Below are 18,348 nucleotides of genomic sequence, written 5' to 3' on the forward strand. Positions count from 1 at the left end.
CGCAACTGAAGTTAGGTTGCCATCCATAATCGAGCCATTAGGTTTCCCTCGGTCTATGTATTTAATCGAGAACTAATTTGGAAAGAATTTTTTTGTAAATTTTCTAGAAATCTTCCCCAGGAAAGTTATTTCCAAAATAAAATGTTATCGATAAAGACAATTCTCAACAGGGGACTGTAATGGTTGCCCTAACAATAGTTTTCTAAAGAAATCTATTTGTTATCGATAACTATAATTTTCTAATGAAAACTTATTATCGATAACGTTAGTTTTCTGAAGAAAGCATTTTGTTATCGATAACAATAGCATTTTAAAGAAACTATAACTATTATACCTCTAAATAACTCGAAATCTTTGAAATTATAAAATAATTTCAATCTAAAAATACAACTAATTAACTTCCTAATTCGATACGAAATATTATTTATATCAATTGAATTTTGAATCTCTTTTTAACTTTCTAATTCGATTCGAAATTTGAATATATCTAATGTAAAAATTAATTAATTAATGAAATTCAATGTGGTAATTCGGCCCAGGTTTTAGTTGAACTGAAAATGTTTTCATTCGAATTGAAAATCCGCATTCTCCAGGGAGAGCATACGAAATCAAGTTTCCTTTTAGGGTCTCAATCTATTTTAAAAGCTATAAAAAAGTTTTGCTTGTTTTTTAATGTTTTTTAACCAGTTTTCAATTTGCAGTTTCAAAGTATTGGGACTTTTGCAAAAACGTTTAAATGGTATAAATTACAGTTAATTTTAACAAATGCTACAATATGACAAACAAAAAATGTATCTAAAGTTGTTTGGGTTGATTTTGGTTTTCTTAAGTGGTTTTAAAGTTTTTACATAATTTTACTATGTCGTTTTCTTTTTTTAATAAAGCTTTAAAAATAATGTTGTTTTTCTTTTTTTTTAAATTCCAGGCATTTAAACGTTTTACAGTTCAGTTTTACAGTCTATATAATTATATTTTGTTTTAATTTAACAAAAGTTTGATTTTATCTGAAATGTTCAGTTTTCTTTTTAAATTTAAATAAAAAATACATTTTTATAACAGTTTTTGTTTTTATTTTTTTTAAGAGTGTGTTGTATGTTATTTAACCAATTTTATTGTTTTAAGACTTTAGTGATTTTATTTGAAAAATAATGGTTCATATTTCAATGAGGTTTTGATACAAATTAAAATGGTTTTATTGTATTGTAAAGCACTTGAAAAATATTAGAGTTGTTCCTGTTAGAAGATGCGAAAAAGCTTTATATTTGCTATAGACGTGAGCTTTGTTGTCAAGCAGATATGTATCCAATGGGAGGAGAGAGAAAAAGGTTTTTTTAAACCAACCTCCTGGCCATTCTTTGATGATTTTTTGCCTTGTTTATGTGGGATTTTGAAAATTTTAAAATTTTCCATTCAACTCGTTTTTAACTATGACACGTAGCCTTTAAGCATTTGTTTGTATAAAACTTTCAGACAAATTTATTATAACCCATCTAGGGAGACCACTTTGTAAAGTGGAAAGTTACTCTGTAATTTTATTCATAAATAAAAATATTCGAATTTGAAAAACACATTGTAATTCGAAAATGTTTTCTTTCAAATCGCAATTAACAATTTAAGGTAAGATTACTCAAAAATTATATTCGAAAGTAAAAATTTTGGAATTTGTATAAAAAAAATACATTGGAAATCGAAAATATTTCGTTTCGAATCGATTTACTATTCAAATTTGTAGGAATTATACATGATATTTTGAATCTTATTTATCAATAGCTTTCCAGCAACTTAATTTTGTCATTTTTAAGCAATAGCTTTACATTCTAACTCTTTTCTAATATGGTATTCTGTCTGTTTCTATAAGTTATTATTTAAACATATATGCTTTTTTGTCTAATCTGTTTTTTTTAATTGAAATAAAATGCTTTTGTTTTAGTAATTTTTCAAAAATAAGAAATTTTTGTTATCTTTGTAATTTTTCCATAACAATTAAAAACTTTTTTGAAATTACAAGATTTTTTTAAGAAAAAAAAAATAAAATAAAAAGAATTAAGAAAATAAAATAATAATAATATTATGTAATATATAAATGTTTTATGTACATGTATGTATTTTTGTTACTTTCTTTTCAATATAATATATAAATATTTGTTTTTTGTTTAAATCATCAATTAAATTAAAACACACCACAACAAAAACTTGTGGTTGTTAAAATTAAAATAAAAAAAAATAATAATATTTATTAATAATTATAATTGTGTTAAATATTGTTCATAGATGTAATTTAAAACAAAAGGAAATAACGTATATATGTATGTAAATAATGACTGTTTTATTTTGTCACTTAAATGTAATAAAAAAAGGATATAAAACAGTATTGAAAAGGAAAAGTGTGGATGATGATGGATGGTGGGGGGATTTAGGAGGATGTGTTTGAGTTGAATTGAGTAAATCATGTATGAGTTAAGTTGAAATGATATATTTTGTGTAATGTTTCATGTTTTTAAATTAATTTTGTTTTGTTTTTTTCTTTTTTAAATCCTAGACCTAAGTTTATATATATTTACAAAAAGATGCCTACATAAAAGCTTTATTATTATTTTTGTTTGTTTGTTTGTTTGTTGGTTTCTCTCTATGTTTAAAGAGCTGACTGTTTGACTGACTGATTTTTAGCACATTTTTGTTTGATTTGCTTTCTAAAAGCAAATTCATTATTTCATTGTTCTATTTTAGGTTATTTTGCGCCTGTGCTCATCATCAATGTTGTTCTGTGAAAACATAATGCTGTGACAACTTTCTTTATTCACATTCACTTATGGGAATTTTGTTTAATTTTTTTTTTTCATTCTTAATTTTGTTGCTTGCTTGTTCATGTTTTCTTCTATATTATGGCTTTCTCAATTTCATAAGTGCATTGTTTTTAATTCTTGTTGATTTGCATTTTGTTATAGTTTTGTGTAAAAGATTTTTAGAAAGAGTTACATTTGGGATGGATGGATGAATGGTATTGAGAGCAAGTAGAATATTGGAGGGGAAAAGGAAGGAAGGAAGGGAGGTAGAAAGGAGAGTAGGGAGGCAATGATGTAGGAGGTTGTTAAAATGTTTTTTTTTTGTATATGTTATATATTACTTTGAGAACTTATTTAGTTAAGGTTGCTACTATTTGTTTTATGTTGACTGCTATTATGGCAATTGTTATTATTGCTGTCGGCAGCCTCTGTTGTTTCATCTTCTATAGGCATTTCCATAGGGAATAATCAGTCTACCCATTTTGCAAGATTTCTGGCAACAAGTTCCTTATTGATAAATATAACATTCTGTAAATAGAAATTTAGTAAATAGAAAAAAAGGTTTATCAAGATTAAATTTAGTATGACTTTTATTTGTAAAATATTAATACTGAAATGATGCAAAGCTCGCTTTTAATAAGTATTTAGGTCGATGAAAACTTTCATTGAAATCACTATTTTGATATAAGTATTCCCTAAAACATTTGTTATTCAACTCGTTTTTTTCCATCAAACTTGTTGATAAACATTTTTTTTAATAAAAATTACAAACTATAAATAGAATCCGACTTTTTATCCGGCCAAATTATGTGAATTTTGTTACCCGAAATCGGTTTACAGAACAGGGAGAATTTAAACGGATAATCAAAAACGCACGATTTTGTACATTCGGTTGGAATAAGTTAATTGTGGCGGCTAAACATAATAGAAATCAAATGGAAATTGATTAATTTTTTTTTACTTGTTTTTGAAAATAGTATGCTCTGGGATACAGTTGAATTTTTAAAACTTTTCCATGTTAAGTTAGCAGATATCATGCAAATAATGTAGAACTATTAATCTCAAAAAGTACAGCTATGCCTAGAGTTCAATACCATTTCAAAATCTTTATTTTCGTATTCTGTTTCTACTGTTTCTGTTTTCAATTTTCTCCTTGTGCAAAACTTTTTTTACGTTGAACACAAATTTTCGAGATATTTCCAGAAGTTTTCATAATTTTTTTTTTTTTTTTGTTATTTTCACCTCAATTACTGAATGTTTTTCAAACTGTTTCTGAATTTAAAATCTCCATATGCAACCAAAGCATCATTTAGTTCTCTGTTGCAAAAGTTTGCAAGTCGTGGCATCAGTGATGCACAAATTTACTGCACTTACGAACGCATCCATTAATATTTAAGAATGTTTGCAGGATTGTGAAAGGAATTGAATTGAAATATTAATCGCAAAATTATCAAGTGTCTGCAGTATTAAAAAACTACTGACAATAAATAAACTGCAACTTTAGTTAATTGCTAAATCCTGCAATTATCCTTAAATTTTAAACTAAAAAATGGTACTAAATTAGGAGCTCAATTTTCGTAGATTTTAAACCCATAACTGTTTTTAACATTTTCAATTAAATTCAAAGTTCCTAAGATAAAACTATTAAAAGATACGATTTTAGTGAAAACCGTGCCAAAATTATACTAAAAATATGTTTTGCACGTGGAGCAATTTTTGGCTGTCGAGTAGTGTTATTGTTTTCTATAGTCCAACCACATTCAGCTTACAGAACATGAAATACATGTGTTTTGTATTCGTTCATATATGCTACAATTTGTATTCGTATGACTGTGCATGTTTAAAGAACACGACATGAATTGGCAATTGGCCATGTAAAACAATTCAACATTTCCAACCCTTTAATATTTCTCTACATTTTGTAAAAGTTCATTAACGATATAATATAGAAAGTATATGTAAATGATGTGTGTAGCATAAGTAGTACGGACTACATAAGTGACAATCTCCTTGATATAAAAGACAGTTTCGCCATGATTTTCCTGTGCTTCAATAGCAATTACATCGAAACCAATAGGTTTGTTTCGTTTAAATGTTAACCACCCAATAGCACAACTCACCGATGTCCGCTTTCAAAAATTTTAATTTCAACAAACAGATGGAAATTATTAAATCAACTTCCCAACTATCGTTCACCGAAGTAGACTTTAAGCTAACGATTGAAAACAATTTTCGGTGAAAAAAATTGGTTAAAATCAAGATTGACTAATCTTATATATAAATAGGCCACACGTTTTTTTGTGGTACAATTTTAAGTATGTTATTGTCCACCAATATTGATGAAACATATATGGTTTAAAAGGTTATTTTCTCTAGATGTGCACAATATAATTTTTTTTAAAAAATTCTTTCAAAAAAGTGGTAAAAAGCATTTTAAATTTGCTTGAAAAACAACAACAACATGTTTATGCACATCTAAATACATGTGTATTTGTATACAAACGTGAAAAATATTTTTGCGTATACTCAAAAGTAACTGTATAATTTCGTTATTAGTGGTCGAATTTTGACCACCAGGCGATCCTAGTTTGCATTATTTCGGTAACGGCAATTTAGCGGTAATTTACAAACATTAAAAATAAACATATATAGGTGGCATTAACGATTATATCGCTAACAGTAGTTGCTCTTATTTCGTTAAATATAGCTTTGCGGTAACGGTAGTCGAGCTGAAATTGTGTTTTAGAGGTAATGTTAGAGATCATCTGGATCGTTAAAGATAGATCGACTCCTCTATCTTTAACGATCCATAATATATATACTTTAGAAATTACAAACGGAATGACAAACTAATATATACCCTTAACACCCATGGTGAACATAAGGTAATATGTATTGCAACTTGCTAAAGAGTATAAAAATATAAGCTTAAATGGCTTTCAATTGCTGCATAATTTTAAAATCTTAAATTAAAGCACAATCTTGAAAAAAAAAATTATTTAAATAATCACATCAAATCACAATTTTAAAGCATTTAAAACATAAAATTTCTTTCAACAATTAAGACAAATTTATCCCTTTGTCCAGATAGCGAAAGAACACTATTATTTTTATAATAACCATATTTAAATCTACAATTTTCTTATAAGCTTGAAAAAATAGTACATCATAGCTCATATATTCAAGAAACTTGTCTTAAATAAGTTATTTTTATAAAGCCAGCCTTACAAACTGTTGTAGGAAAACCAAACAGACATCTTCAAAATATACCTTTGTAGTGTAAAAGTAACTTCTTCGATTTGTTTAATGGTTTTTATTTGGGGAAAAATAAATTTCAATACATAAATATTATTGTATACATTACCAGCACACAAGCTAGCTATCAGTCTCTTCAATCTTACGTTCATCACACCCACATTAAAGTTGTTTATCCTTAATCACACATGCACTTAATCCTTTTCCAGGATTAAATGTTTGCTTTAGGAATTTTAATTTTGTTCATTTTAAGGATGAATGGATGGATGGGCCCTTAAACTGGTTTTTATCGCACAAAAACCTAGCCTATTTCAAAGGCTTTGTTTGTCAATGTTTTATCCGTTTTTGGATAACTATTTCAATACATCATCATGCAAAATTCAAATCCTTATATACATAAATAATGGATTTTTTTCTAACATTCTGTAGGAATTTTGCATTTCAGTATTTTATTTTTCAACTCTTTTTTAAAATAAAGAGTAGAATACTCACATTAGGGCCTAGGCAAGCAAACAAATAGATTTCTGGTATATTTTGGGAATTGTATCCAGCTACTTGTGCTTGTAAAACAATGCCTTTGGTTAATTTTGATAAAATATCAGCTGAATCCGCTGACCAACAGGTATCTGTAAGAAAATAAACAAAATAAAATGTTTTATATAATAAAATATTATAATTAAATGTTATTTTATTACTCACCTATTGGCTCAACATTCGAGAGTATACATTCGGTAGCTTGGAATGGCACACTCATGAAATCTGAACGTATTTGTCTTAATTCATTGAAATGTACATTCATATAGCCACCAAAATCTAAAAATTTAACTACGCATCTATCTGTCTCCTCAGCATCTTCGTCAACAATTTGCACACGATACCAAACACCATTGACGGGCATCACACACACAGCACTCAACTCAATGCCAGGCAGCAAGGGTGCTTCGTTTGCGGTATATGAATCGTAGAGACATTTTTGTAAAACAGCTAAGGAAGGATGTGTGGGATGTAGGGGATGTTGTACGAATAAGTGACCACCCGAAATAATAGCACTAACAACTATATCATTATTGATACCTTCAATTAAATTTAACTAAAATATGAAAACAAAAAGAAAAATGTTACATAAATTATGTTTAAATACAGAATAAAATATATATGTGTATGACACCCACCTGAAGATTAAGCAGACTTTCTGTTGATAAAGGAACTACGGATTGTGGAAGTGCAAAATGTATTTTTTGCATTGTTAAATTTGGATAACGCTTGGCCGGCAAACGCTGGCGTATCATAGCCAATGCAGCTTGTATCTCACCCTCAGTACCTTCGATAGCGCACACACGCAATTTGCCAGTGTACACTTTTTGACGCAATACAACTGTTGCATTTGTTTTTGTTTTAATGAAATTAATATAAGAGCGCTTACGACCGTACAACTGACCCACTAAACTGTTCGGTAGGAAAAACTCGTAGGTGGTTTTAGCTCTTGCTGCCTCGGAGCGTGGTAGACTTGAACCCTTGCCAGAATCACCAGATTGTACACTGCACAAACTTAACGAAGGACTAGCGGCATCAACATTACGCTTATCACTAACATTTGTTGCCTCTATTTCCGAGTCATTAACAATAATGGACTTTTTGGTGTCTTCAGCGTCATCATTAGTATTCTTGTTTGTTTCCTCGGATTTAACAGTGATAATAGTGTTTGTTGGTGATTTCGCTGAGGGGCCATCATTATTACCATTTGCCGATGTTTTGCTGTCATCAAAGTTGTTATTTTGTTCACATTCTTTGGTATATTTACTTTCCAAAAATGAATTTTCCGGCGATATTTTAGGAGTTGTTGTGGCCATTATAACCACCGGCTTATCCTTTTTAATATCAACATTACGTGAGTAGAATGACATGCGATTGTTAACGGAGTCGGGCAAATCAACGGGAGATGAAAGATTTTCAAAATCTTCATCGATGGACCTCAACAACTTGTGTTCAGCATCTTGTATCTTCGATTTCAACACTTCAGAATCAACCTGCTGTTGCGATTGTTTAACCGGAGATGTGCCACGTCCATTTTGTACAATTTTTATAGGTGCCGATTTGCCAAATATACGATTTTCGTCATCATTAGGTAGCGTACCATTTATGTTTATAGACTTTGTTGGTGTTGGGGGAGCAGCAGCATTTGTTTTAACACTGCCATTTGCTATGGTCTTTGTGATTATGTCTTCTTTAACTTCTTTTTTGTTATTAGCTGAAAGATGTTCCTTCTCGCCGCCGCCGCCACTTGCCTTTTTCGTATCATTATCTAAACTATTTTTATTTCGACGCCGAAACCAAAATACTCCAAGTATAAATGCTACACCAGGCAGTGACAAATACAAAAGTGGGCGACCAGATACCATTTTCGCTGAATGTTGAAGAATCTAAAATGAAAAACGAAGACATTAAAGAATAATAAAAAACAAAGTGAACAAAGATGAAATAAGAAAGCAAAAGAATAATAATAACTTCCATAAAAACATAGAGCCAAAGTATGCCTGGTTTCACAATGACTCATCAATAGCTAAAATTTACAAATAAAAACTGCCTAAGAATATTATATATGTACATACTTGCACATGTTTGTGTACATATATAAAAACATAAGAATTATCATTAAATATTTGTTGCAAACTTTCGTAACCAAACGTTGAATAATAGAAAAAAACATATAAACAATTACATACTACCATAAAAATATGTATACAACATATGATCAAAAATGTTAGAAAACAAATGGAAAATCACAAAAATTGTATGAATAAAAAGACTTCCAACTCATATCAATATTTATAATGACCTTTTTTTAGTGAAAACAAATAGACTGTCCGTCAACATGGTAACCTATTTATCACTATCAAAATAATTTCCAAATTCCAAATGAAATTAATGTCACTTTTTACTGATAACAAACAAAAACAAATTTAACATAAGCCTATATGTTTCTAACCAAAACAAAAACTAATAACACAAAAATCAAATTCCAAAAAGCTGTAGTAAACAGGTGTGTTAGAAATTAAGAAAATTTGTGTAGATACTTTGCGACACAATGATAATAAATGAATATACGTTTGGCACAGTTTATTATAATCTTAAAATAATCACCTTTTCAGCAACAGAGATCATTTAATTTGAAAGTATATGACTTTTCCCTAGGTCTTTAGTAAAACAATAATTTAGTAGATTCTCAAGACTTAAAAAGACTGTATTACAGCAGATTTTTGTAAAACAAAATAGGGAGTAAAGTCTGTCTGGATGATAACCAAGTGATAAGTTTAAAAACAATACAGAATATTTCATTTAATTGTGTTATATATTATTGAGATATTTTCATTAAAATTACTTAATATAATTCTTAATATAATTCTCGTATTTTTGCAATGGTCATCTAAAAAAATAAACAATAAAACTACATATATTCGGCTGTGCCGACATGGCTTTTTCAACTTTATTACTATCTATAACGATCTAGAATATTCACCACTGGTGAAGAGTATAAAAATATTGAAGAAATAAACTAACAGTAACAACACGACTGGTTTGTAAAGTTAAACAAAGATTTTAATCATTGGAAATATTATTAGAAAATAATTTCGACATTTATTTTTCATCAGATTTTGGATTAAACAATATCAACCTTAACTAAAATATAAAAACCGTAGGAATAAATAATAGAAATTGAATGATTTCACAACTGATGATAAACAAATTAGACTGAAGTAATAATTACTCTGACATCAAAATTCGAATTACTATCAATCAAACATCATTAAAATGTTTTAATTTAAAACTAAATATAACAAATCAAATTATTTATAGAAGATAGGTAACGATATTTAGATGTAATAATTTAATCGGTAACGGTATATTAGCGCTAACTATAATTGTAGTTAAGTTTCGATAACGGTAGGTTTACGCTAAAAGGGTAGTTTAGAGGTAAATATAGCTGATAGATAACAGTAATCAAACTTTATATCCTTGGATTGTTAGTTCTATTAAACGTATGACGTATCTGTCATTTGAGAACAAGAATTCAAAATATTGAAAACCCATATTTAAAAACAATTCAATTCAAAATTGTACATTTTTCAAGAGTTCAAAATAATCAGGCATGTCACAGAATTCCATTCCGATCGAAAGTGGAATTAATGCCGTATTTTGCTTCTTGAGAAAAAGTAAAACGAAAATTTCTTTCGGAATGAAACCACTTTCAGTTTTCAAAGTGGGATTGATATTTCTTTGTAATTATTTGTTTACCTAAAATTTTGAATCAGTTTCTTTACCAAAAATTTCACTTTTGCTTTAATATAAAAAACACGGTCAAATTAAAATATAGAATTTTAAATATTTTTGGAATTAATAAATTACACGGAATCTGAAGAAGCTAAAACGAAATCGATCGGAATAAAAACTACGGAATTGAAACCATTCCGAATGAAATGTGTGACAGGACTGAATTGATTAATTCCAAAAATTGCCAAAAATGGTCCATGATTTCACCTAGCCACCATACAAATATCCCACCGAATACTGTTTGAGCAGTCATAAATATGTTGATTATGCTGAAATCCTGATAAAATTTTCCATTAATTAGTTCTAATTATGTACTCTGAATTTATACTGTAAAGTATGCCGAAAATCGGGCATCATCTGCCATAGTCCCCATACAAGGTCCGCCTTAAAAAACTTGGAACATTCATAATTGTCTTATAATAATTAAAAACGTGATGAAATTGAACATAAATCGTTCTACCAAATTTTTTCAGGTTCGGTCCATAATTGTATGTAATACTCTTATTTGTTTTGAGTATATTTCACTATGATACAAACTCTTTTGATATTGAGTTGCATAGAGAAATATACATAGAGCGGAAACTAGAAAAAACTCAAATCACACATACGAATGATGTCTTTGTTTTCTCATAGATTTTTTTACTAATACATCTCCCACTTAGGTTTTTAACAACTGTATTTATCTATGTTGAGTAGATATTCAAACAGTTTTCAAGCTATACACACTATTATTGTCTGAAAATACCTTAAGTAGTTTCAAGTAGAATACATACTTTTTGTTTTGGGTTACTGAATTATAATTGTTTTTTCTTCTTTTTTTGTAGATTTAAATATTAAAATAATGTGTGCTATTTTCTTAACCATCACTATATGTATACTTATATACAATTTAAGAAGAAATATATATATAAAAATAAACTTATTCCATTCTTTAGCCAAAAATAAAATGAATTTGGAAAACGTAAAGAAGCAAAATGTTTTTAAATAGAATGAATCACAAATTGTTTCCGCATATTTTAATAAAATAGGTCTATTACAAAATAGATATCCAACATTGAAATAAATTCAATAATTGTATGTATACCAAAAATATTTTAAAATGAATCACATACATACATATGTATGTAAATATAAAATAAAAACAACAAAATCTAATCACCTTCAAATCTACGATAAAAAAGAATCACGTGCTAATACAAAATATATGATCATTAGCATTAATCTACATTTTCCCTTATGACCAAAATGGAACACATCCAAAAATAAAATATTAAACACAACATTCACACAGCAACATAAATTATGTGTAGAGATTCTCAAATATAATTAGATAAATATTTCAAATAATTACTATTTTCTATTTGTCAACGAAATAATTACTAAGCAATTAATGTTGTGCATTTTTCGTTTATAACACATATTAAGATATTTATAGATATTTAAAGAAAAGTTTTTTACGCAGTTTTTTATTAGATAAATGAACGATAATGAATATTTTTCGCATCCAAACTAACAAAAAAATATAAAATAAAAGCAAAACATCTGTTGCTGCTTAACACTACGATTTAATTAAATAAAGCAAACATATAGGCCATATAAAAGAAGCTACAGAGAAATATTTAAAAAAAAAAATCAAAACATAAAAGAGGAGTTGTCATAAGCCCTTTTACCAGACCAGCGGAATAAATCTATTTAGATCTGAAATTTCAAAATGATTTTTCAAGAAATTTTAATAAAATTAACACATGCCGAACGAAAGTCTTTATTCGATTGCCTTAGTGTGTATGTATTTGAAAAAACACTAACAAAAATGCAAATACAATTGTTACAAAACAGGTATAAATTTAAATTATTGATATTAAAGGCAATTATAAAAAATAACAAATAATATTATTAATAAATATTCACTTACAATTATAAACTTTATTTTGAAACAAATTAATGTTTTATTTTTATTCTTCTCTATTGAAGAAAAATAATAGCAAAGACACAACACACAGCGGAAAATTTTTCAAATACAAGTCAAGTTAAAAATAAACTTTTCTTAAAAAAAAATAAAATATATCAATGTATAAGTATGTATAAAATGTTATTTGAAAAAATAAAACACTTTGACGACGTATTATGAAATCGTTACAAAATACTTGTGACTATTTTCAATATAATATTATTATTATTTTCGTTTACAGTTTTAAATAAAATTCAACATTAGTTTTCTTGTTATTTGTTAAACTTGAAAACACATTTTTTTGTTAAAAAAAATTTTTTAACTTTTTTTCCAAAGCCTCAGTTATATATAATTAATGTTAAAATAAACTCGTTTCTATGTTGTAATTCGTAGGTATTATATCGTTTAATTTTTTTCTTTATTCTTTAACAGTACACGGCGACTATATTTCGTAATCGTTGTCGGCATACTAAAGGAGAAGAAGACTAAAGAATACTATCTTATAAATTATTTGTTAAACAAACTTTTACTAAAAGAAAATATAATTTATTTTTGTTTTTTTTTTTTTTTGTTTTGCAAAACGATACAAATTTGTTTTTATTTCGTTTTTCTTAGTTTTCTTTAACATGATGTATGATGTTCTCTCGTATATCAGGCAACAACTATCATGCGTTTTATTTAGTTTTTTTTATGTTGACGAAAATATTTAAATTCTAGTGGTTGCATTTTTATTTTCGTTTTTAGCGCCTTTATTTACAACGTAATTTATATGTTTATATGCGTAGTATTAAATTAAATTAAGTATGTAAAATAATTATAAAGGTTTACAGCAATTTATCATGTGAAAATATCTTTTAAAGTCCACAAATTGTCATGAAATATTTACATTTATGGTTGATAAGTTATATAATGCTTTCTTGAGCAATATGCGGGGATCTCGTAACTAAGCCTTGTCTCTATCTTGCGTCTCTCTCATATTTGCAAAGAAAATTTCAGTTTAACATTTTTAATTTTTTTTCTTTATAATTCAAACCGTATTAATTAGTTTGGTCATCATAAAACGAGATAACTTTTTATCAGAATCGGAATATAATTGGTCCACTTATCAGTAGGTTATGAGCTATCATGTACCATTAAAAGTTCAATTTTTGCAGTAAACACATAAAATGCTAAACAATTAAACAACAGTAATCTAATGTTTGTTTGATAATGATGAATAAATAATATAAACAATTTATGTTATGATGTGAGGTTGTTTTGCTCCTTAGCTCGTGATAAGTAAAAAAGATAAATTATGGCAAATTTAGTGGCACGGATATGTAAAAAAGATAAATAAATGGTAAATTTAATGGCAAAATTTATTCAAACAAAAAAAAACAATATTAAAAATAAAAAAAATACACAGAATGTTGTAAAGATCAGAGACCAATCCCTATAAACAATAATATGTAATTGTAAGTGATTTGTTTTTGAAAACTGAAAATAAGTGGTATCGTGTGAATTGCGTGTAAGACATGGATCGGTGGACTAGTTATTTTAGATCATTGCTTTTGGTGGTGTTAAACTAAAATTGAACTCTCACAGCGTTACCAAATTTTTAAATTTTAATGAAATTGGCTATGAAAGTTAGCAATTAATATTATGTTCAATTTCACACTATTTAAGTAGAAACATTAAAAAAATACTGTATTATTGTCTTTGTCACTGTAGATTTCAATTTGATTTTAGTTATAAAAGGTCATTATCACATGTTTCTATCAGCTTTTTATTTTATTTATTTATTTATTTATTTATTTATTTCAAATAATTTATTTATAAACATTTCTTTTGAACAATTTTTGCAATTGAAGTGAAACAAAAAATGCCGAGAAAATAAACGAAAATATGAATTTTTATATAAAAAGTTAGGAAATTATTTCAAACACACTAAAATCATATGAAAAGAAATCTTAAACTCACATTAAATACACAAACACGTTTTACTATTCAAAAATTTTATTTTAATGATATTTTTTTAAACAATATCCCTAGTTACTTTTCACAATTTTTTTAAACTAATACCACATTTCCATGTGTTCAGAAATGTATTAAATATATTAAAACAAACCACATTGTTTGTTAAACAGAAAACAATTAAACAGACAAAGAAACATTAGTTAAAAACACGTTGTAATGTTTATATTTTTTGAAAACTCAAAATAAGTGAGTTTCAATATTGTACACTCACTCAAAAAATGTCATGACATTAAGCCAATGCCACGAAAAAGAGAGAAACAAAACTGAAGGTTACCTTTAAGATTAACATACAACAACAAACAAAATAAAAAAAAAAAAAAAACAATAAATATAAACACAAAACAAAATGTAAATTAATGAGAAATAAATAAAACATAAAATAAAACTATCAAATACACTACAAATAACAAATAACGCACTGAGAAAATAGACACAAAGACAGACAGACAAAATGACGGACAGATGTGCAGACTAACAAAAAAAAAGAAGGAAAAAAAATTAGGCAGACGTAAGAAGGGTAGACATATGCACAAACAAGACAATAGACTAAAAACACATGACTATTGTTGTATGAAAAAAGGTGGAAAATGTGTTTTTACAATACAAAAACAAATGCGCATTGTTAAATAAAACACAATTTAAGGAGTTTATGCTATACAAAAAGGAATGTCTACGAAAGCACTAGAATGAAATCTAAACTGAAACCACAGCTGATTCTCCAAAAAAATAGAAAACAACCGGAAAATAACCAATACACACAATAACACTCAGGCAAATAGAAAACAGGGCACACGAACAAATTATTATATTTATATAAAATTGTGCAATCACCAATATCTGAAGATTGTATACCAAAGCCATTATGACGATGATTTTAGTTTGGAAATATGTTTATATAAAAACAACAACAAATACATACTCTGAAAATGAACTTTGTTCAATAAAAATTCAAACAATTTGAAATGATTTCAAAATCTTAAAAAGTAGGGAAGTCTACTTTTTGAGATAATAATTATAAATTTGTAAACTTTCCACAAAAGAATGTCTAATATCAAGAAGAAATAATATTATTTCTTTCTATTTAAAAGAAACGCAAAAACGAGGTGTTGGCACTATTGATTATGCTATACACGAATCATACACTACAAAAGAAGATACTATACAACTCAAAATATAATGCCTCCTACCTCCCCCTTGCAAAGAAAAAAATTAGTCTCATAACTCCTTCCCTGCTAGCAATCAATACATAGTACTTCAAAAATATTTCACAAATTCTCGAAATAATTTCACAATTATGAAATTCTACATAATCGTCAAAGGAATCTTCATAAATTTCTTTTAGTTTATTAGCTTCCTTTCACTTTTTTTATTTTCTTCTTTTATAATTCCATTCGATTAACTATGCGAATTTTTTTTTTTCATCTTTAATGTTTAGGTTATGTTTTGATGGGTTTAGATTTTTTTCAAACCGCAACTTACCTTTATTTAATCACGAAAAATTCAAAGGTCTTTATTATTTTTGTTTATATTTAATATTTGTTTTATTTTTAATAGTTTTTCTTTAATTTTTTTGTTATTTTTCACTGTTTTTCTTCAAAAATTGTGGTTTTAAACACGTGGATTGAAAAGTAGACTTTTATTTCACTACACACAATAACAATATGGCCGGCACACATATACACAGTGTTGTATTATTATTACAGAGTTACATAAAATTTGATAAAGTAGTTGGTCCAAGGTATTTGGATTAGGCACCGGTTACTAAAGAAACAACTCTGTGTTTGCACTGTCAAAAATATTCCAAACATAAAAAAAAATTTTAATATTTTATAAATATTGAATCTTTTCAAGACGGGCGTAAAAAAGCAATAACACTTATAAATGGACACTATACCTGATAAAAAGTTTATCATGACAAAAATGTATCAAGCATATATATTGAATACAGAACTACCTTTGATATGTTTTGTTTTTGAAAATATAAACCATTTAAAAAAATCCAATTTGACAACTTATGTTCAGCCACAAAGCTTAACATTTATTGCGAAATACATGTTCAAACACTAACAAATTCATGTCCCCATGTAACATTTTTATATAAGCAATAGAATTTGTCAGTTACGAACATAAAAATGCCCAAAACTTATGTTACTGTTTATAATTGACAAATATTTATCATAAAAAATAAATGATGTTTGTTGCCAAGACAAATTTGTCTGAGCAAAAGCAATAACAACAGTGGCATAACGAACCTTATAATTTTTTATCTTGACAACCATTTTGACATTTATTATGACAAAAATTTATCAGGTATATATTGCGGCTGCTTTAATTTAGATCTGATGCAACTACTATCAACTAAAACAGTAAAAATTATTTTTTTTAAAGAACATTTTATAGGATTTAAAAAAACGTATAAATATACTAGAAATGGAAACTAACCCTAAGTCTTCACGTAGCAATTTTTATTGCTAAGCTCAAGCAATAACTGCTTAGAAAGAAGAAAATTTACACTAAACTCGCAAATTTCATTGACGCAATCAAATTTGACAATTGCAGCAATAAATATTGCTACGTGGAGACCTAGGGTAACTTCTACTTGTCTTTCCGACGGTTTACCTCACTTTATCGGCGTTATCCAAAACCCTAAAAATTTGTTGCGAACTTAATACTATGTTCACATTTGCAGAGTTAATCATCTCAAACGTGATTAAGCTCTAATCACTTCAAAATCGAGATGATTATCCATACATTTAAATGATTTGTTAATCACTTCAAATTGACATGATAAATCTTAATCACTTCATTAATCACGTAGGATCAACTGAACATACCTCAAACTGATGATGTAGCATCGGCCACCTTTTAGTGTAGTACCGATAAATAAATTTTGACAGAAGTTTTCTTTTTTTCCTTAAAAAACCTTAAATAATTCATCAATGTTCACAATTTCATTATTAAAAAGTTTAAAATAATTTGCTGATATCTTTAATAAAGTATTTATTTCCATATTTAATGCCTTAAAGAAATATAAATTTGTTTGTTGTTTTTTTATTTGTCAACTTAATCATTTTAGTGTCAACTTAATCATCTCAAATGTAATGTGAACGGCTTTGATTAACTTATCAAAATTTTGCTTAAACGCGTTTAAAAGCCCAAGTGTGAACATAGCATAAATGTTTTGCTTTGAAAAAACATTACACTAAATTATCCGTGGTTTGTATGCCACCTTGGTGTTTTGTCTAACCCAAATTTTCATTTTGACACAAAGGTTTTTTATTGTTTATTGAAACAAAACTAATTTTTAAACCTTTAACATTATTTTAAACATGTAAAATATTGTTATTATTTTTTTCTATATTTCTTATTGAACATTAAATTATCAAATCAAATTTTTGTTATGTTATTATGACATGTCTTACTTGACAAATATTTATCATAACAATTAATTACGTTTGTTGTAAAGACAAAGTTGACTGAACAAAAGCACTAACAATTTTGTTATAACCTCCTGTCTATACTTGACAAATATTTATCATAATAATTAATGACGTTTGTTGTCAAGACAAAGTTGTCTGAGTAAAAGCACTCATAATTTTGTCATAACGAAGCAATAATACCAATAAATGGACACTATACCTAAATTTTTTATCTTGACAACCATTTTGAAGTTTATCATGATAAAAATTTATCAGGTATAAACAGGGGCTTACGAAGAAATAATACTAATAAATGGTGACTATACCGGATAATTTTTTATCTTGACGTTTATCAGATAAAAATTTATCAGAAATAGGAAATGGTCTCCATTTATTAGAATTATTGCTTCGTTATTACATTAAATAAACATCATTATTTGTTATTATAAATATATGCCAAGTATAGATGGTAAATATAACTCAATTCAAGATACCGATTAACAGTACAACTTTGTTGTAAGCAATCGTACTGTTAATCATTTACTGAACATTTTTCTGACAACGTTGTAAGATCTGACAACCGTGTATAATAATAAAT

At 27.2% G+C, this 18,348-nt stretch overlaps 1 protein-coding gene across 2 annotated transcripts; it reads right to left on the bottom strand.

The window, feature by feature from the left end:
* Positions 1 to 1,919: 1,919 nt before the first annotated feature.
* Positions 1,920 to 16,002, bottom strand: spoon (spoonbill). Of its 2 annotated transcripts, none has more exons than XM_065506878.1 (5): positions 15,811 to 16,002; positions 7,211 to 8,458; positions 6,738 to 7,128; positions 6,531 to 6,664; positions 1,920 to 3,311 (listed from the first exon to the last, which is right to left on the bottom strand). In XM_065506878.1, the coding sequence occupies exons 2-5, from the start codon at positions 8,435 to 8,437 to the stop codon at positions 3,252 to 3,254; spliced, it is 1,812 nt and encodes a 603-aa protein (XP_065362950.1). In that variant the 5' UTR covers positions 8,438 to 8,458; positions 15,811 to 16,002; the 3' UTR covers positions 1,920 to 3,251. The 2 variants fall into 2 exon arrangements, with proteins under 2 accessions (XP_065362950.1, XP_065362951.1); XM_065506879.1 differs by lacking the exon at positions 15,811 to 16,002 and adding an exon at positions 12,280 to 12,416.
* Between the last annotated feature and the right edge of the window lie 2,346 nt (positions 16,003 to 18,348).

This window comes from Calliphora vicina, chromosome 4, assembly GCF_958450345.1.
Source record: "Calliphora vicina chromosome 4, idCalVici1.1, whole genome shotgun sequence".
Taxonomy (NCBI): domain Eukaryota; kingdom Metazoa; phylum Arthropoda; class Insecta; order Diptera; family Calliphoridae; genus Calliphora; species Calliphora vicina.

Bases quoted from the DNA above. Each gene is read 5' to 3' on its own strand.
- spoon (XM_065506878.1), bottom strand. From the start codon at position 8,437: ATGGTATCTGGTCGCCCACTTTTGTATTTGTCACTGCCTGGTGTAGCA. The intron at 6,665-6,737 runs GTGAGTAATAAA...ATTTTCTTACAG, and splicing joins CTCGAATGTTGAGCCAATAG to ATACCTGTTGGTCAGCGGAT. The intron at 3,312-6,530 runs GTGAGTATTCTA...TTCTATTTACAG, and splicing joins TTGCTTGCCTAGGCCCTAAT to AATGTTATATTTATCAATAA.